This window comes from Bidens hawaiensis, unplaced genomic scaffold, assembly GCF_021521415.1.
Source record: "Bidens hawaiensis isolate Kalapana, Puna unplaced genomic scaffold, B.hawaiensis_p1.1 tig00006390_1, whole genome shotgun sequence".
Lineage (NCBI taxonomy): Eukaryota > Viridiplantae > Streptophyta > Magnoliopsida > Asterales > Asteraceae > Bidens > Bidens hawaiensis.
The window spans coordinates 795,137-816,323 of record NW_027491431.1 but is presented as its reverse complement, the minus strand read 5'-3'; the positions used below and the strand labels follow the sequence as shown (position 1 = coordinate 816,323).

Below are 21,187 nucleotides of genomic sequence, written 5' to 3'. Positions count from 1 at the left end.
TGTCAAATTAAGAATCTCATAGTGCCATATTTTAAACCTAAGTATATGTCACACATTATAAGGTTGAGCGAGGGCATAGGCCACCCCTGGTTGGTTGTGAATCCGTCCTTATGTTAAGATCAAATACAAATAGATTAACATGCTAAGCGTATAAATAAGTAGAATAATGAGGTAAACAAAAGAGTACTTACTATTTCTATACTATATTTTTGTAGTGTAATTACTTTTATTTAAAACTATTTATTTAATACTTAGTTAATTTCATTTGTACTGATACAACCCGATATTAATATAACCATCGAGCTACAAGAATTATATTGAACACAAAAATGTCAGCAGCCTTGTTTCCATCACTGTCACCATCACCCACCACCATCTCCGGCGTCCGACAATCCCACGCTCACCTCCTCAAAACCGGCCAAATTCACAACCCATTCACCGCCGGTTCACTCATCTCCTCAGCCGCCTCATTATCCCTCCCATACGCTCACTCCATTTTCACCCACTTACAAGACCCTAATCCTTTCTCTTACAACTCCTTAATTCGAGCCTACGCCAACAGCCCAACACCCCAAACCTCAATCAATCTCTTTATCAGCATGCTGTCTGATGATAATGTTGACCCGGATAAGTATAGTTATACTTTTGTGTTGAAAGCTTGTTCGGTAATTCGGAATGTGGGTGCTGGGAGACAAGTTCATGGGCATGTGGTTAAGGTTGGGTTTGTGGGCAATGTGTATATTTGTAATACTTTGATTCATATGTATGCGAAAGCCGGGTTTTTTGAGGTTGCACGGAAGATGCTCGACGAAATGCCTGAGAGAGACGTTGTATCGTGGAATGCGATTTTGAGCGCTTATGTGGATATGGGTATGATGGAAGAAGCAAGTAAGTTGTTTGATGAAATGCCTGAGAGGAATGTGGAGTCTGGGAATTTTATGATTTCCGGGTATGTTAATGATGGGAAGGTGGTAGAAGCGAGACGTGTGTTTGATGGGATGTTGGTGAAGGATGTTGTTTCTTGGAACGCGATGGTTACGGGCTATGCTCATGATGCGCAGTTTGATGAAGTGTTTCGGCTTGTTGAAGACATGCGGAAATCTGGGATGAAACCGGATGATTACACGCTTGTTAATGTGTTATCATGTTGTGCGCGTGTGAATGGTTTGAGTCAAGGTGAATGGGTGCATGGTTTCATTGACCGGAACAATATTGAGGTGGGCGGGTTCTTAGCCACGGCTGTTGTTGACATGTACTCGAAATGCGGGTGCATCGAGAAGGCGTTAAAAACGTTTAATAATACATCAAATAAAGATATTAGTACATGGAATGCAATTATTAATGGACTCGCGCTCCACGGATATGGAGAACGCGCGGTGCAAACGTTCCATGAATTGTTAACGAATGGTTTCACACCGAATGATGTGACTTTTGTTGGCGTGCTATCGGCTTGCAGTCGTTCTGGCTTATTAAACGAAGGTTATAAAATGTTTGAACTTATGGTGCACGAGTATGGGATCAAGCCCACCATACAACATTATGGATGCATGGTGGACTTGCTAGGTCGATTTGGGTTGTTAGACGAGGCTGAAAGCCTTGCGAAACAAGTTCCGTTTGAAGAGTCTCAGGTGGTTTGGGAGAGTCTTTTGGGTGCTTGTAGGAATCATAATAATGTCGATATGGCAGAGCGTGTGTCAAAGAAGGTTCTTGAACTGGGTCCGCGTGAGAGTAGTGGTTATGTTCAGTTATCAAATGTTCACGCGTTGAAAGGTAGGTTTAATGATGCTGTGGAGTTGAGGAGGAAGATGAAGGAACAAGGTGTGTTTAAAGATCCGGGTTGTAGTATGATTGAAGTTGATGGTGTTGTTCACGAGTTCTTAGCTGGTGAAGGAATGATCTTGTAGCATGAAATTAGGAATGTAATATGCACTATAGTGAAACTGAAAAGATGAGTGCATTGTTAGCTTCTTCCACAATTTTTCATGATATATTGCATCATCATTTTCCTTTGTATATCTTCATCACCCTTCAACTGGTCTGAAAATATATGACTGGTCTGTTACTTCTCTAAGTTCCAACTCCAATGCATCAATCTGAGCTTGACATCTAATATCTCAAATTGTTTTCGGTTCTTGTTTGGCAACCAAGTATTACCCTTTCGCTTGATACCCTCATAGTTGCAAGTGGCAATTAGTTGGGTTATGGGTTATCACGGGTTTAGCTTAACCCTTTTTGACCGACTGATAAGACAGACAACACAAAGTAACTCCCTAACAAAGGGGCAGGTCGGGTTATGGGTCAGATCGGTTAATTTCTAGCCTGTCAGAATGGGTTATAAGGCGAGCGAGAGACTTGTAAAAACTTCTCTATTTTATTAATTTTGCATATAACCTAATCTATTTTATACTGCAGCCCATGTGGTAAAAAATTAACATATATGGTTTAAACCGGCAACAAAAATAAGAAAACGCAAACGCTAGAAGGAGGGCTTGAACCTCCGACCTTGTGGTTAACAGCCACACGCTCTAACCAACTGAGGTATTCCAGCTATGTTGTCATTGAGTAATATAAATTCCATATGGATGATACATGACGAGAGGTGAAATGAGAATAGATTAGTTGTACCGACTTACTTGGATACCAGACTCTAGACCGACCCAAGACCAGACTGACTAACTGAGGTATTCCAGCTGGCTTTCGGCCTTCAATTTCGTGAGAGTTCGGGTTTGTTTTTGTCCAAGTAAAAGTGGGGAAATATTATGGGTGGTTTTGTGATAGGTTGGTTATCCATGTTCGAAAACATTCAAATTACGTTTGTAGCGACTTCTATTGTAATTGTGCATAACAGAAAAATCACTAACGAAACACCTAAGCGCAAAATTATAAAAATAAATCATATTATGTTGTGATCCACCCGAAGACCAGCCCTACCCGAAAAGACTAAGGCCCACCCACATCGATCTTGTATCAATTTGGACTTCTATAAAGTCAAATGTTTAGATACACTTTTTTAGTTTTTTTAATGACAATTCATATACTTACCAATCTTAAATTACACTTTTTTATAATCATTCTTTGGACACGAATTAAAACAGAAATTAGGCAATTGTCACTACTATAAAATGGGTACCATTGCTACGGAAATTTGTGACACAAAATATTGCGTCGGAATTTGCCACACATTTCCGACACATTTAAGACGAAAAATGAAACCCTAATTTTTTGTCGTACGTTGCGACACATTTCTGACAAAACCTAAGTCGCCTCAGAAATGCGTTGGAATTTCCAACGCAATTCTGACATATCATTTTAATTGTGTATTTTCTCTCTTATATGTATTTTCTCTCTTATATTTACATGATAATACAACTTGTGTTGGAAATGCGTCGGAAACTCCAACGCCTTTTCGACGCAAAATTTTAATTCTTGTAATTTTTTATCTTTTAATATGATAAATTAAATATAGTATGAAGGTCATCAGGAGCGTGTCGGAATTTTCGACGCAATTTCGACACAACAATTTAATTTTGTAATATTAGTTTTTTTAATATGTTAATTGAAATGATAATACAAATTGCGTCGGCAAAGTGTTGGAATTTATGACGCATTTCCGACGCAATATTTCAACTTTGTATATTATTTTTTTAATACTTTAAGGTAAGTAAAAAGTACAAGTTGAGTAGGAAATGTGTCGGAATTTCCGGCTCATTTCCGGCGCATCATGTTATTTTGTATTTCATTAATACGTTAATTAAATTAATAATGTAAGTTCTGACGCATTTGTGACGTAACGTTTATTTTGTAGAAGTTGCGTAGCAAATGTGTAGCAAGTTGCTACAAGTTGTTACACATTTGCTACGCATTTTCGACAGCGTAGATTTGTTTTTCGTTTAAAGAAGCTCCGACGCTTGTTTTTTTCTTCCATATTTGGTATAGCCTCACCGTACGTGGAATGCTTTCACTTTTCTAACTCACCCATATTATACAATTACGTACATACGAGTTTGCATCATTCCACTTATACTTCTAGAATTATAAAAGGTCGTTGCAAGTTATAATGGTATACACACATATGTACTTAGACGCATGATATGCGTAAGTTTGTGAAGTCAAAAGTATTTCATGTACAGAAGATGAAATAGGAAAAAAAATGTGATCTTCGAAAAACGAATGACAATGTCAAATTATTGAAAATGCACAGTAAATGTGTAGCACTAGGGATGAGCTCGGGATGGTACCGGTACCGATCCCGAAAATCCTGATTCCGAAATTCGAAAATAGTTGGTACCGGTATTAGTACCGAAATGTTCGGTTCAGTACCGGTACGATACCGGTATCAGTTCGGTACCTGTACGGTACCGGTATTTCGTGAAAAATTCAGGAAATACCCGTACCGTACCGGTACCGTGCCGATACCGAAAACTCAAAAACTTGGTACCGACGGTACCAAATCGGTACCGATACATGTACCAATCGGTGCCCGTACCGAAAACGCTCTTCCCTATGTAGCACTACATATTGCTAAACATTTTCAACTTTTAATCATTTTTAGAGGTTCAAACGTTTTTCTTTCTATCCAATTTTTTTTTTATTTTATTTTTGTATAGTTGGTAGAATACTTTCATTCCCTAAAACTTATTAACGGGCTGATGAACCGAACCGAAACAATTACCCACATTTTTTAATTTATATTTTTTGAAAAAACAATTCTTTTGGTTCGATTTCAATTAACCGTGTATTCAAAACCGAAATAAGTGAACTGGTTAACCGAAACAAAGTATATAACCTAACCGATTTGTGTGAATTCAAAGCCCACTAGAATACTTACTCACATTAGCCCAAGTTGAGAGTCCACTAGTTTTTGTTTTGTATTTTTAAGTGGAGGCCCATTAGTAATTTAAGATTAAGAACCCTTTGACTGGTAGTTTTTTACCCCTAAAAATTCTTTTAACAGCCGTCACTTTCATCTTCTTCTCAATGGCAGACCATCACTGCCATTCTTCGCCGGAGACATAACCGCACTGAAGAAGCGTGAATCGACTTACTTGTATTCGATCTACGTTCCTCGGGTATAAGTGTGCTATATCACCGATGGTTTTCCGAGATACGAGTTCTTCCACCTACAAAACGAACAGCACCGTGAACTTACCCCTCAGAAAGGGACAGAGGGGTCCTCTTTGGGGTAACCCTCCGGTGTGAGAATAAGATATTGCAGGATAAGATGATAAGAATATGAAAATGAATAAGGACTTAGAATGTATTTTCTTGTTTGACCTCAACTGTGGAGGTGGTATAGTATTTATAGTATTAGGGTTTCCAATGATTGGGCTTAGACCCAATTAGGGCCTTTTTGGCCTCCTCCTATTGCTTCGCGCCACGTGTACTTAGGACACCTGGTGCCAACACGTGGTGGCACATGGGTTTTGCTGAGTTGTCCACCCTTCATTGGCAGCTGTCAACATCAGCACATTCTTTATTCCTTAAAAGATACCTTATGGAAGGTTGTCTGATGAGTACAATCATGGTTGTCCTTATCCTGATTTGGATTAGACTATTGTCTCATTTGTTGTGTTGTCCTTTATGCGCCTATCCCGGAGATGCGCAAGGTCTTCTCTTTATTCTCACGCGCAGATGTTTCATGCGCAGATGTGATATGCATGAGCATGTGGTATGCGTGAGCATATGTAATATGCGTGAGTATATGTGATATGCGCCATGCGCAGATGTGATATGCGTGAGCATGTGTGATGCGCGAGCATGTGATATGCGTGAGCATGTGTGAGCATGTGTGATGCGTGAGTATATGTGATATGCGTCACGCGCATAGGTTTTGGCTTTGTGTCTTCATGACATCCTGATTTTAAGCCTCTTGTCTATATCTTGTGGGTTGACCCGCCCCGCTCGATGTTAAGACGGGTGCATACCCCTTCACGCACCAGGTTATTTAATTTTCTATTTAACTAAAACTGTAATTGTGTTCCGTTATAAATCTTCATTTTCATCATATCGTTAAAATAAAAGCATCTTTGAGTTGGTTTGCTTACTAATCATGTGCTTCATATGTGAAGTATAATTGTTTGTATTAAGGAGAATGGTAAACAATAAGTTTGAATTTCAAATAACCAGTTATTATTTGAATTATTACTAGCATTTAATATTGAATATTTTTGGTCAAAGTTAGTGTAAAGTCACCATGTAAATCTTTGTAAGTTGTAATTTCTGCGTGAGCATGTATCTTCTATGTATCCCAGTTGGCTTTAAAATGACAACTCACAGCAATGAGAATTAAATTCAAAAATCAAATATTTATTGATACTTTATACTTAGAAACATACATTGTTTATTAGTTTGTTTGTGAAGGGTACTTTGTTGAAAGATTAAAAGTTGAGTACTCAACATTGGTTGTTGTATACACTTTAGAATCGTTTTGAGATTATCACATGGTATGCCCACTTTCAATTGCTTACTATCATCATGTTGTTTAAACTTATATTATTAATTTGACCATTGTTCTAAAAAATGCAGGGGTGCGGCAGATTTTTTTTGGCATGCATTCGGCTTATAAATTAGCAAATTTCCTAGCATACACAAGGTATGTTGTTATCATCATTGTTGTTGCTGCTAAAGTTTGTTTGTTTACTAATAATCATACATGTTTAACAAATGTGTAGATTCAAGTTCAAATATAAGTTGAAAGGAGAGCATGGAATGCAACAAATATGGACAAAGCGATACAAAGTGTATTTGACAAAGCGATACAAAGTGGTGTAGAAGTGGACATAAAATTTCGTTCTCGATAGTAGTTTTTCATGTACTATTTTAGATATGTGAGTTGGTAATGAATTTGATTATACTTTTGAGTTTAAATTTGTAAAAGTTGTTTGTGAGTGAATCAGTGGTTGTTTTGTTAAAACAAGTTTCGTGATCTTTTTTAATGTATTTTTTAGTATAAAAAAATCTGGATTATTTCATATTTTGAAAATAAATAGATATTAAAAATAAATAAATGCGTCAAAAATACGTTTAAAAACAATTCCTATATGTGTTGGTATTGCGTCAGAAAACAATATAAAGAAGTGTCGGAATTGCGTCGGAAAACAATTTATATATGCGTCGGAATTGCGTCACAAAATGTTTATATATGTGTGTTGGAATTGCGTCGGAAATCTAAAAATTAATACCGTATTTATACATATACGGTATTATTAATACAATAATTATATTTATTATTATTTGTTAAAAAGAGTCGGAAAAGTGTCAGAAATTTGTGACAAAATTATGCGTCGGAATTTTGTCATGATTTGCGTCGGAAGTGTGTCCGAGGATTTTTCTGACACGCAAAATGCGTCATAAATGCGTCAAAATCGCTCGTTTGTGACGCCTTTCCAATGGAATTTGGCGTCAACACTATCAGTTTTCTAGTTGTGTGTTTTGAAATGAAGAAATAGGATATTCCTAACATAAAGTTATCTAAAAGGGAAAATAGTAGGAAAAACGGTTTATACTTTGTATAATAGTAATAAAAAATATTGTCTGATTTTGAGAAATAAGTTGAAGAGAAATTTATACATTATATCTGGTCACTGCAAGATTAATCAATGGGTGTAAGTTGTAAAGAGAGTATTGTAGAGGAAGGGAGTTTGGTATCAATTTATAATGATGTAACTACAAAACTATTAGTTTTAGCTTTAAAGCATCTTCAAATGTTTATGATCATTTCAAAAGCCCACAGCCTAGACAACACTCTTTTGTATCATAAAGTATATATAAACAATATTTTAAACAAAAAAAAAGTTTGCAAAATCCGCCATCTAGGTAATATAGATTAGCCACATATAAAGCCATAAACCATCAGCCTAATTAACTTTTAATAAAAGAATCTCTTGTAAAAAATGTATCCAGATTTTTTTACGAACTTATGGAATTACCTACAATACCTGTATGAGTTTTTTTGAAACGAGATGCCAACAGATAACCATAGCCATCAGAAATCACGTAATTACTTAAAAATGTATTATATTTTATAATTATAATTTAAATTGTTAAATATTTCAATAATATAAATATTAATTAATAATTTTATAAAGTATTTTGAAAGTTGATACGACAATAACACATGGAGCCCCAAAAACATCTTTATTTATTAATGCAATACTTTTTCCAGTGCGTCTCTGTCCTCACTTTTCCCGCGCTTTAATCTATACCATTACCACCATAATCTCCGGCCTCCACAGTACTCAACTGCCACCTTCTCCGATGGCCTCCACCACCTCCGCCGCGCCTCAACCCCGTACCAGACTCTCCAAAACCTTCCAGAGAGTCATCACCTTCAAGAAGCCAACAAAATCCTGTTTACACCTTCCTAACCACAAGCATTCTTACAAACAGTTGGTGGACGAATCAGAATTAATTAAAAACAAAGCGTATTTAGACGCGTTCGTTGCAAAGCTTTTCGCTACCATCTCGTCGTTGAAAGCCGCGTACGCCGAGCTACAAGCAGCGCATTTTCCGTACGACGGAGAACACGTGGCGCGTGCGGATCAAGCCGTGGTTGATGAGCTGAAAGCAGTTTCGGATATAAAACGGAGTTTCGCGAAGAAAGAGAGATACGATTCACCGCCTCATGTTACACTATTGCTCTCTGAGATCCAAGAGCAACAGGCTCTCATGAAGATGCACCAAATCACAATCACTAAAGTGGATAAACAAATCAACGTGAAGGATGCAGAGATTTGGAAGCTGGAGAGAATATTAAGTGAAGCCAATGCATCAAACAGAAAGTTGGTAATGAGGATTGATCGGATCTAAGCGTAAATGATTTCATCGTGGTCTTAAACTACACTTTAGATTCAATTCAGGAGTTTGTGAAGCTGTTGGTTCGTAATGTGGAAGCGTCGAATTGGAACATTGACACGGCTGTAGCCGCAGTCGAACCTGATGTGGTTTTCCCGAAATTAAGCGACGGATGCTTCGCCTTCGAGTCATACGTTACTCGTGAAATAGGATGAAGATGAAGAAGATTGTTTTTATAATTTTAATCAATTTAAGAAGTTGAAATCGTTAGGCGTGATGCATTTGCTGAACGAAGACCTAGGGTCTAGGTCTTCATTCGCAAAGTTTACACGCGCCTAATACATGCGATTGTTGCATCCGAAAATGGAGTTCTCACTTTTTGGTATTCGCAAAGTTTACACGCGCCTAATACATGCGATTGTTGCATCCGAAAATGGAGTTCTCACTTTTTGGTAATCTTAAGTTGAGGAAAACATTGAACACGTGGCAGTTTCCGGATACCGTATTTTTTGGTGCGTTTGCTGAAATGGCGCTACGCGTGTGGGTTCTAAGGTGTCTGGCGTTGTCGTATGATGAGGAAGTTAGCGTGTTTCGTGTGAGGAAAGGAGCGTGATTCTCCAACGTGTATATGGAAAGCGTGGCGGCCGGTGAGATTAACGATGAGATGCGGGTGGCGTTTACGGTGGTTCCCGGGTTTAAGATTGGGAAAATGGTGGTGCAAAGTCAGGTGTATTTATCTCCGGCCGAAGATAATTCCGGCAGAAAGAGGGATTAGTAGGGGTTTTAACTTTTGGTCACATGCACATATTATTATAGGGATTTTACAGATTTTTTATTATACATTCTTATAAGTTTAGTTTTGTTTTATAAAAAATTTAGTTATCTGCGTATTTTCGTTAGATTTTAAATTTTGTATTAGACCAAAAATCTTTAATAAGTGTATCTTTTGTGAAAGTGTATTATTGATTTGTATGAAAAATCCAAATGGTCTGAAAAGTTAAAAATGAAATATAAGCGTACATAATTATTTTACACGTTAAAGCGTTTTGACTTACTTTTATACATTGACGGGCACATAGTAGTTTCTAAACGTTATTATTACTTTAACTTTTAACTACATTAAAACTTTAAATACAGGTGATTAAAAAAATACAACAAAAAAATAAATGTAATATTATTTTAATAACACACTTTATGAATTTATATTTATAATCATCAATTTAACAGATTATTTTACATAAATATGTTGAAATGATTTTTGGATGAAAGTCGCACAAACGAGTAAACCTTAAGGACGAAAATGACACTTTACTCATAAAATATACAATGTTATGAACACTTATTCAAGCCAACTTGGCAGCCCAAGTCAAAATAGACAGCCCAAGTCAAAAGAAGTAATTAGGCCCAACAAGAATGAATTGAAGAAACGCCATTGATATAAGACATTAGGAAGAGAGAGTATGGCATGAATGAATATTGTTAGAATGTTTTGTCTTCTCTTCTCATCTCATATTCTATGAATCTGTCATCCCATCCTCCTTCTAGTTCTTTATCAGTTTTCGTTTTTCTATCTTGTAATCTTTCAGTTAAGACAACAAAGATTTGGTTAATTCAATAACAATTTAATTTACTAATTTTAGTTGTGAAATAACCGTTCACTTCATACAAGTTTTTGACCTAGCTTGTTATATGGTATCAACGAAAATATATATATTTCTCAATCATTAAGCAATGTATTACCTTTTTCAACTTGAACTGTCTAAACCGCAACTTCTTAAGTATTCATTGTTGTAATGCTATTATTAAGTTTTCTCATTGTTGTAATGATATTATAAAGTTTTCTAGCATGAAAGCTGTTGAAACCATTGGTCAGGGGGACTTTCGGATCAACGTGGAACGGTGTCAAGCGACGGAGATCCTTCGGACCTTAAAATGCTAAGATTGCCGTCAGGCTCGCCACATGATAGGGATATACCCTGAGACCCCCAATTCGACATCAGAATAAGTATAATTAATATGTGTTGGGAGTAATAAATGAGGAGTGAGTGGATAATAACAACGTGAGTTGTTGACATGTATTTATGGTAGTGATGTACGGAGTAGTTGGTATTAACATTACATGAGTTAATTATTCATGAGTAATAAATGTTTTATGTAAACAATATAATAACGAGCGTCATAGTATTGTACTAGATGGCGAGGTTGTAGTCAGATTGGTCACTTGTTTATTTGGGCCGGTTGGCAAGTCCATAACCGGATTGGTCCCTGAGCATATATTCATCCGGACTTCACGTGTCCAGTGTCCTCCTATCTGGATGGACATGTCATATATTCTCTGTGTTGCTAGTCTTTCGTCCTGAACTGGTGTCTTGAATCGACACTCATCATCAAAAGCATAAATCTTCTTTTTATCATAAAAATATATATTGAGTTAAAAAATGACATGAGAATATGGTTCTTGGTATGAGTAATCTCAATGCAATTTTACTCTTATTAAATCTATGAAACGACTATAGAGCTATTAGCCTTAAAAAATTACAAGTTTCATGAGTTTCTAAAATCTTGTAAGTATATGTAATTATTATTATTTTTTTGTATGCAAAGTTATCTTACGTGTACCATGTTATGCATATGATTTTTTTTTATTATATTCTTTTATACTTTGTGGCTTTATGCGTTTTAGATATGTTTTACATTAATTTCGTTAAAAGGTTAAAATGACTGAAAAGGAAAATTTAAAAAATGTTTTATGATTAACTGCTTAAGAAAAGAAGTAAACTGAGAGGATATATTAGAATGATCACTTATTCATTAAAATTCAAGTATCAAAAAATAATAATGGACTGGGCTTGTTTGACAGTTTGAACCATTAACTCACTTCTTTCAATTTCAATGGGCAGTTCACAAACTTGGCATAAGAAAGAACGAAAACGAAAAGCATGTACAAGAAACTACTAAGACACAATCCATGACTCATGATGCGTTTAACCGGTTACATTGCTTTATCATATTTTACATATTAGATGTGAATGATCGTTGCAAATTTGCTCAAAATCTTGAAAAAAGTTGCGTGACCTTAGACACTTGATAGGTCATAATGTATTGTTGGAAATTTTGGACGATAATTAATATTTATTAGTATTTGTTACTAATAAATAAATTAGTAACATGTTCAGAGAGTATAGATGAATGCGATATCGATACTCTAAAGTGTGTAGTTGAGAACCTGAACATTGGTAAAAAGGGAAATGGGCTTGTCCCATATTGGCAGAACGCTTGAGAGCTGTCTTAGTATTTTTGTGTGGTTCGACCGGGTCATGTAACAAGTGTCGTCGTGTGGCAACACTATGCGTATGAACGTGACAAGTGTCGGCAGCAGAGGTGAGTCACCATCCACGTATCCTCCTTTGGTGATGAGTTGCTATGTGCCGCCATGTGTCATGTGTGAAGGTGAGTCAGCATGCTAGGTGTCACCTCCTGGTGAAGTGCGTTCCATGAGCTGACACGTGTCATGGTGACTCATCACCTAACTCACTATATATAGAAAGGTCGGGTGAGTAGTTTTATACACCGACAAACCACATCAGTCACGAACCGAATGCACACACAACCCCCGCTCGTTTACCGCGCACATAAAACCAAACGGGTTTCCGCCAATTATACGTTCTCTCAAATCCAACTCGCACTGGATCCCAAACTCGCGTTACAAATATGGTTCGGGTGCTAGGGTAATCCCGGCAGTACATACTGCTTCGGCTGTTGTACCCTGGGAAACAAACGGGCTCACCAAGGTAGCTCGAAATCTATTTTAAGGGACCTCTGTTTAACAGAAATCCTCAGCAACAACCAGGAACCACAGTTTGTTACTTTTGCAGCTAGAAAGGTGTAGATGTTTTCGGGTGGTCAAGACAGGTTCACCAACCAAACAAGAAAACATGACTCGGTGGTGATGCTCGGGTCTCTGTCAACACGAACTAGGCCATGAGAGCGCGGTTCCGGTATGATTTCAACACGATGAACAACTCAACTCCTGTCCGGTTTCAACTCATCAAAGAATTTGGTGTTCGAGCACAAGTTAGGAACTTCGGTATGAATCAAGACATATGTATAAATTATATTTGTTGTTATTCTCGTTTAAATTTGTATACGGTATATGTACTACAATTTCCTAAATTTGTATAAAGAGATTATTTATTTATTTTATTGATATTGTTTTAATAAAATCGTGACTCATGTCTTACATGTATGACATTCATGCCTCATACTGTATTGATAATATTTCATGTGAAAGAAGCCGTAATTTTCGCATTGTGATTTGTTTTAAATCTGTGAGGTGATGATGGGTCGTTGCGGCAAAGCAGACAATGTCATTGGGTTGTTACTCGGAATCCAATATGATTAGTGAAGAGTCTACCTATGAATGGGCCTCACAGGTAGGCTCTAACCCAACAGAACGAAAAGAAGCCCAATAAGGAAAGCCCAACAAGGGGATAATTCTAGAAGAATACTTGGAGGGAAAGAGATTTGAAAGGAAATGGTTTCCTGTTCACCTGATCCGGTTGATGGCCCAAGACATATTGTCTCAAGACAAGAAACATAATCCGGAGGATAAAGAGCCAAGGAACAATCGGACCGAAAGAAGAAAAGAAGAACTAAAGGAAATATATTAAATCAATATATCCATTGTACATATTGAATAACCCCTTCCCTTATATAAGGGAAGAGAAGACCACATAGTCATACAATTCAGTCAAATTACAATACAAACACATATCATTCATATCTCAAAATCATACTCTTGATCACCATTCTCGTAAGTACCGTTAGAAACGTTACCCCATCCGGGAAAAGGTTTCAACAATTAGTCTTTAAAAGACTCGTATAACATCATCTTGTTTCTAAGCCGGTACAACGTTATAAACTTCCCAGGAAATAAGCTTATTAGAAATGGAGTTTATGTTATGTTGGGGGGTCGATCCCCTGGCAATTATGTTTTGCTAACTATCCTAAGAATATCTTGAAGATGACATGTGACACTCCTTTAGTTAGGATTCAAGGACATTTTAGTCCTAAAACCCAAACTTTTCCCCAACTTTTTTTTCTCAAAGTATAACACAATTCAGTACAAAAAATGATGATTTTTTTCCCAATACAAACGAACTTAAACAAATGTAATTAACTAACAAACATATATGAATGAACATACATGAGTGTAAATGAATGAATGTTCATGACATAAATAAACAACTAAGATATATCACTCATTTAACCATCATCATCATCATCATCATCATCATCATCATCATCATCGTACTCAGTATATCCCACCAATAGCCAAGCTATGGTAGGGTCTGAGGAGGGTAAGATGTAGACAGCCTTACCCCTACCCCATAGGGATAGAGAGGCTGCTTCCGATGAGACTCCCGGCTCGATAGTAGTTTTGCATCAAGCCTTGGACATAAGGCACATAGCACTCAATCATCGGGACACCGGCTGATTGGTGCATGTACCATTGTCTTTCGGCTATCAACGCCACCACATGATGCCTGATTAACCTTCTGCCACTTTTAACGTTATTTTCACGAGATTAGTAAAATAACGTTAAAATTAGTGCAATTTTACTTTTGCCCACCCGAGGGTTCACACATATATATATATTATGCGCGCACCGCAAGCAGGGCGATCATTGTTTATGAATCTAAGAACATATAAATAAAGTTGGAAAAATAAAAGTTCACCTAGACATTTTCACAAACACCAGGAAGGTATACAGAAATCCAGAATTATCTAGGAATTAATCAACTAGTTTCAAATAAATCCATTAAAAATTACCAGCCCAATTCATTGTTTATGAATCTGTGAACAGAATTTATTTTAAAAATACAAGTAGAAAAAAAAAGTTCACTTAGGCATTTCACGGACACCTGGTAGGGTATATAGCGATCTAGAAATTTCTAGTAACTAACCAACTAATTTTGGAGCTATGAAAAACTTTTTTCACACTAAACAAATAAGATTTCTAGTACTTAAACCAACTAATTTTGATAAAAAATCAATGAAAATTACCAACTTTTCATCAATCTTGAAGCTATGAAAAACTTTTTTCACACTAAACAAATGAAATCTCACCTATACGTCTTTACAAATACTTGGTAAACGGACGTTTAATACCAATGAAACCAAATCTTGCTACGTAGAAAAAGAGGAAACAAATGAAGAAGATGATGGCATCGATTTCTAACAACCAAGCCATTTAAACAACTTTACATCATTCATTCTTGAAAATTTAGTTCCTTTTAGAAACTTAGAAAGTTAAAAAAAAAAAAAAAAGACTTCAAGTAGGAATTAATTAACTAATTTAAAATAAAATCAATTAAATTTACTAGGCTTTCATGATTCTTGATATAAAGAAGAGCTTTATTTCACACAAAGAAAAAACTTACATGATATTTTTTGGTGTCGGGGCCTGAGTTCTTGTTCTTCCAAGTTGGAAGATTGTTTAGGCAGACGCGTTTTTGTCACCGAAACTGACTTGGTTTGAACATGTAATGTAATGTTTGAACATTTAACCAAATAAAAAAAATGTAATCTTGTATATTAAATCACGAACGTAAACGAACCTTTGTCCAATAATCACGATCGGTTACTTTGTCTCATTTACAAACCAAATTGAGATCATATATATACGTAATTTCAGTAAAGTGTCTTAGAGATAAAAGATGAAAGGTGAAATTTCGACCCACCATGAAAAATTTTGTAATTTTTATACTTATTCTTACAAGCATAATATAAAGATATTAAGTAGGGTATTGATAATATACATTGGATGACCACACTGTATTTATAACTGACCTTGTTTTTACCTAACTATTGTAACTCTAAATATTAGTATAACACGATTTTACTAAAATCTTCTTCTTGCTTAAGTAGAAACGGATTATCAACGCATTTTAAATAATTTTAATTGTGTGTATCCTTAACGATATTAACGTGTACTATTGTGGTAATTTGCCGTGTTTTAAAAAGTAGCGCATCACTAACTTTCAAAAAGATTAAAGAAACAAATGTTCGGCGTGAGTTAAGATGATAAAGACTGATTCGAGATGGTTAATCTTTCGATAGATCTGTAGAGTGGGTTAGGCTCCGAGAACAAGAAGAGAATGGATAAGAACTTTGGAAGTTTTTTTTTTTTTTTTATTATTATTCTTATTCTTTTTCTCAAAATAAGATTACATTTTTATAAGAAAACCAAAGCATAAAAATATGAAGACAAACAAGAACACCTAATTGGAATACAATAAAAAAACTAAATAATTGATAAACTTAATTATTATATTAATTAGGATCGTATCAATTCTCCACCCATTCAAAATGTTTTTATCCTCAATAACGGAACACATTTTCTATGGTGGTCGCCATTCGAGTTCAACTAACAAATGCAGGGCAATCTTAATTGGTTATTGGTGGCCGACATTTCCTTATCCCGATTGCTCATTTGATTGACGTGTTGTTCATAGTAGAGGTGCCGCACCAATTGAACAATTCCACCTACTAAAATCACAGCTTGTAATGAGATTTCAAGTTGCTGACTAGAAGATTTTCGAGGGTTGGTAACAATTCCATACCCTTTGGAACACACAATAAGTGGATACAGTAGTACTTTTGCACCTTTAACACTAGCAGATCCGTCATGGAAAACGACATTCTGTACAACTGGCTCAAAATATCCTTAACTATTGATAACCTTGAATTGTTGTCAAGTGTTGGTTTGGAGTTTGGAAACGATGCTCCAGGTTTTGGTGTTGGTGCTAGGATTATGGCTATAGGGGATGGTTGTGAGACAATAATTGTCAAGGAGGTGCCAAAATTTTGGTGAGGGCAGTGGTAAGGTCAGCTGTGATTTGGTTCATGGTGGCAGTGAGGGAGTCAAAGTGGAACTTGGCTAGGGCGGCCATTCGATTCTTGCCAATTCAATAGCCGGTCGATTTTGTCGATTTGTAAGGTGCCCTATTGAGAATGGTTACTCTTAAGAAAGAGGGATATTACTCTTAAGAATGGTTTAATGATAAAATTGATTAGGGAAATCGGGGGTTTGACCCTTTTAAAAGTGTTTAAAGTAACTTATTTATTTATTAAAAGTTTAATGACAGATTGTAATACCATTTTATTAATATACTTGGGGTTATACTCAAAAACAATATAACTCATGTGATCTTCATATAAAAATACATGTATTATATGAAAGTGTTATGAAATGATTTCATTATAACTAAAATGTATATCCATAAAAAAAGTATATAGTTAAATTGAGTTATAAATGTAATAACAATGGTAAAAGACACCCCCCACCCCCCCTCTTTTTCTCCAGGGCCATAAATCTTCTTCTTCTTCTTCTTCTTCTTCTTCTTCTTCTTCTTCTTCTTCTTCTTCTTCAATTACCCCCTCTGTCACTCTATCTTTCTATTTTATTAAGAACACAAGGTAAACAAGATGCTTTGTAATACAAGTTGTATTTATTTTATTTATTTTTTATTTTTATGTTTTTATGTTCCTTTCATTCTTGTTCTTTTTCCATTAACATGGTTGCAAAACCATCATATAATCAATTAATCATGTAAAGAATCTCACATAATTCATGCACCATGGTGTGCGTTAACTATGGAGGAGACAATGAACTAAAGGTTGCAAGATGATATTCAATTTTCACACTTTAACAAAGTTCTTAAATTCCTTATAACTTTCCGTTTTAAATTGATTTTTTATACAATAACAGTAAGGGTTTGATGATGCAATCTTTGTTTGCTTTGTTAGTAAGATTGATAAGTTTTAGCGTTAATTTGTGAAGGGTAAAATGTAGTGATATATGACTCGTGTAAAATGCTTATTCATGTTGAATGAACTGTTTTAATAATGATAATAAAGAATCGTTTTATCCTTCTAATCGGATTTAATCTTAAATATATATATAAATGAAACCTTCATACATTTTCTTAAGTCACCAGACTGCTTTATTTGTAAATGGAGGTTTCTCATGCATTTGACCCGAATTCACGGGTATGGGTCTCACCAAACCTAGATATCCCTTAAACGGGTTATAATATCTCATTAAGTTAAAAATAATCTCCAAATATTAGATATGAAAATCATATAAAATAAGAATATACTAAAAATTAATAGCCATTTAAAAAAAAAGATATTATTTATAATTAAGAAACAAATTTATAGTAAAAAAAAATAAGCGGGTCATGGGTCTCACCAAATCCAAATAGCTTTTAAACCGGGTTATAACATCTCATTTATTTGTGAAAACCTTTCATCATCAAATCCTAAGTATATTATCAACTTTCTTATAATAAATAAAACTAAAATCCAAAAATATATATAAATATTATAAACGAATAATATAAAACAACCCCGTAATATGAGGGATAAAAGCTAGTAATAAATAAACGTAATACTTTTGATATAGCATATAAGTGATAAAAGGAAATTGTAAAGAATAGCCAGATCTAATATCTATGAGATGCCCAAATGCCGAATAGCCAGATCTAATATCTATGAGATGCCCAAATGCCGATTTATTATGAGTCCGAACATATTCAACCAATTATTCAACAAAGGCAACATGTTATTAAGGAAAAAGTCAAAAGCAATATCATCACGGACACCGATCACCTTCATGTAAGGGCGGACCTTTATAGGGGCTGGAGGGTCATGGCCCCTTTGTTTTCGGATCAAGACTTTCATTAATATGGTTTTTATAGAGGTTGGTTTTTTAGGACGTCCATGAATGAGAGGTATCAAGTATAGTTGCAGAGTATGAAAGACGAAATAAGAAGGAAAGACAAAAGATTATTACTTTGTATTTAAAAAATAAAGAGTAAAAATTTCAAAAAAGTCAAAACAAAAAACTGTTTTACCACAATGAAAGGATTGATATCGTGGTATTCTTTTAACAAGTATTTTATTTTAGTGTCATACATATAAGTTATATAACGCATAGTATTTTGTTTTAACTTAGTCTAATATTTATTGTTTCAATTTTTAGACAATTTTTTATTAACTACTTATTTTTGAGCTGGGGATCTTTTTATGATAGAAATAAGGTTTGTCTACATATCATCCTCAAATCCTACAGATAACTTTAGTTATTTGTGAGATATATAGGATATAATTGTTATTATTGTTTCCATTTTGAACAATGATAACCTGTTTAATATTTTCTTATTATAAACATATTTAAAAGAAAAAAAATGGCTTATGCCTTTTAGGCACGTCAATCATTATCTAAGGGATATGATTCAAAGATAAAAGGTTTGAACCGTTTGAATTTTGATTATTTGAAGTGTAATAATTTAATTTAATCCCCCCCCCCTTCCCCCCCCCCAAAAAAAAAGAAATTTGAAAAGTATAAGTTTTGCCATTGCCTTCATGACCGATTTACAAGTTCAAAAAATCGAACAAATGGGCATGAAAACTCTATCATACCAACATCCAAACTCAGCTAAAAGTAAATCAAAATAAACTAGTAGCAAACTCAATCAATACATCTTTACTCAATAAAGTAACCAAATCAATCCGTCGGAGTTGGTTTGATTTAATTATGGGTCAACATCAAACCTGATTGGTTACTGATGTGGTTTAATTACTTGGGTTTAACGGGGAGTGCCTCTCTCCCTGGCCCTAACCCATGTTTCATTTTCTTAAAGATTTTTATGACGTTTCAGTTATTTTTAGTTTTTTTGGTTACAAATATTTTAGTTATTGGAAAAGATGGTTTGGTTGAACATCGATTTAACTTTGGTTTTAGGCTTTGGCATATTCAAGTTCATTTCAGTTAATAATCCAATATTCATGCTAAATAGATAGTAACATTAAATTTGCAACAAATAATATGTTATGTATAAATAAAGAAAAATATGAATGTATATTTTAACGATTATTGATCGAACTTCTTTAATTACAGACATAACCATAACCGAATCATAAAACTAGATTTAAAAAAAAAACTTTAATCAAACCATTAGTTTCTTAATTGATTCAAGAAGTTAAGTTTTAAACCAACCCGATTATACATAAAACCAAACTCGTGACCTAATCGGTAAAGGCGCTTTAAATATTATACTCATAGACAACCATTCGTAGGCCAATCGAAGATGCATGAAACCCAGGACAAATTTTGTATAAAGATGAAGAGGTAGGTCCCAGCAGGGCTCAGTTGGTCCCGCATGACTCACCTTGAACAGGGATGTCTGCGCAAAGACCATCTACTCCCGCAGGACCCACCATGCTCAGAGAAGCCTACGCGCAGTATGCAAGCTGCATACGCAGGGAAAAGCCTCCCAATGGTAAAGTAACCCGCCTGTTCCCGCAGTTGCGGATACAAGCCATCAGGGAAGGCTACCCGCACAGCATAGCTACACGCATAAGGCTTAACACTTACAAATATTCAGTGTCACCTGAAAGAATGAGCAAAGGCGGGAGGGGGAAAACTCCCGCCAAAATGGGCCAGTCCGTATGATGGAGGATCTTTTGCGTGATACCTGACGAGGTAAAGACAAAAGATCTGACCAAGAATGCGACAGCTCACTGACAGCAGCGTGGCAGACAGCATGCCACAGCACTGTGACCAATAGCCGCCGCCTGCCCACCAACTCCTGCCAGACCACGTGCCTAGCCTGCAGTTGGTAGAAGACGAAGAGTGCACGGCACGCCTGCTCTGTGTCAGCCGCTACCTATCCACCACTCACAGGTAGGGCACGTGCATAGGTTACAGTTGGTAGCGTGTTGGGCCGGCTAAACCCCTTGGAAACCTACCTTCGGCTATAAAAGACAGCAAATGGTATTATCATTTCATCATCTACTATCTCATATAACTTACTTGATAACTGCTCTAATAGTATTCATATACTTTTATATTCAAAGAGCAATATAGACTGATTCTCACGCCGGAGGGTGGTCACAAGGAGGAACCCCCCCCCCTTCTCAGTGACGAGCTTACGGTGTCTGTTTTGCAGGTTCCCTGAAGTACAACTTACTCTGCTGGACCTAACCTTCGTGGGAAACATTACTTAGCCCCCAGATTACCTATAATCTGCCCGGGGTCACTTAGTGTTTCTTCATTGGCGCCATCCGTGCATAAAGCTAGAACTACATCTTTCTCCAGTTTTTCAAAACTTCCAAGATGACTAGAGAAATTCCGGTAACCACAACCCCAGCCACTGGGGTAAACACCGGCAACACAATGTTTACAAACACTACCCCAGCCACCCAAGCTGGGGCAAGTGAAGTACATTTTACGAACACTACCCCAGTCACTCATGTAGGGGCAAGTGGAGTAAATATTCCACTGGGATTCACTGATACCCAGCTGGAAAAACGAACTCGAGCCCCT

At 35.9% G+C, this 21,187-nt stretch overlaps 1 protein-coding gene, 1 non-coding gene and 1 pseudogene across 2 annotated transcripts; 2 read left to right on the top strand and 1 right to left on the bottom strand.

The window, feature by feature from the left end:
* Nucleotides 1-476: 476 nt before the first annotated feature.
* LOC143632428 (pentatricopeptide repeat-containing protein At4g18840-like) lies at nucleotides 477-1,931 on the top strand. Its single transcript, XM_077100953.1, has one exon. It carries the CDS (start codon nucleotides 600-602, stop codon nucleotides 1,902-1,904), a length of 1,305 nt encoding a protein of 434 aa, XP_076957068.1. The 5' UTR covers nucleotides 477-599; the 3' UTR covers nucleotides 1,905-1,931.
* A 543-nt stretch (nucleotides 1,932-2,474) lies between these two features.
* Nucleotides 2,475-2,548, bottom strand: TRNAN-GUU (transfer RNA asparagine (anticodon GUU)). The gene has a single exon. It is a non-coding gene; the product is annotated as a tRNA-Asn (tRNA).
* Nucleotides 2,549-8,256: 5,708 nt separating this feature from the next.
* On the top strand, nucleotides 8,257-9,598 carry LOC143632469 (protein GRAVITROPIC IN THE LIGHT 1-like; annotated as a pseudogene).
* Nucleotides 9,599-21,187: the final 11,589 nt, after the last annotated feature.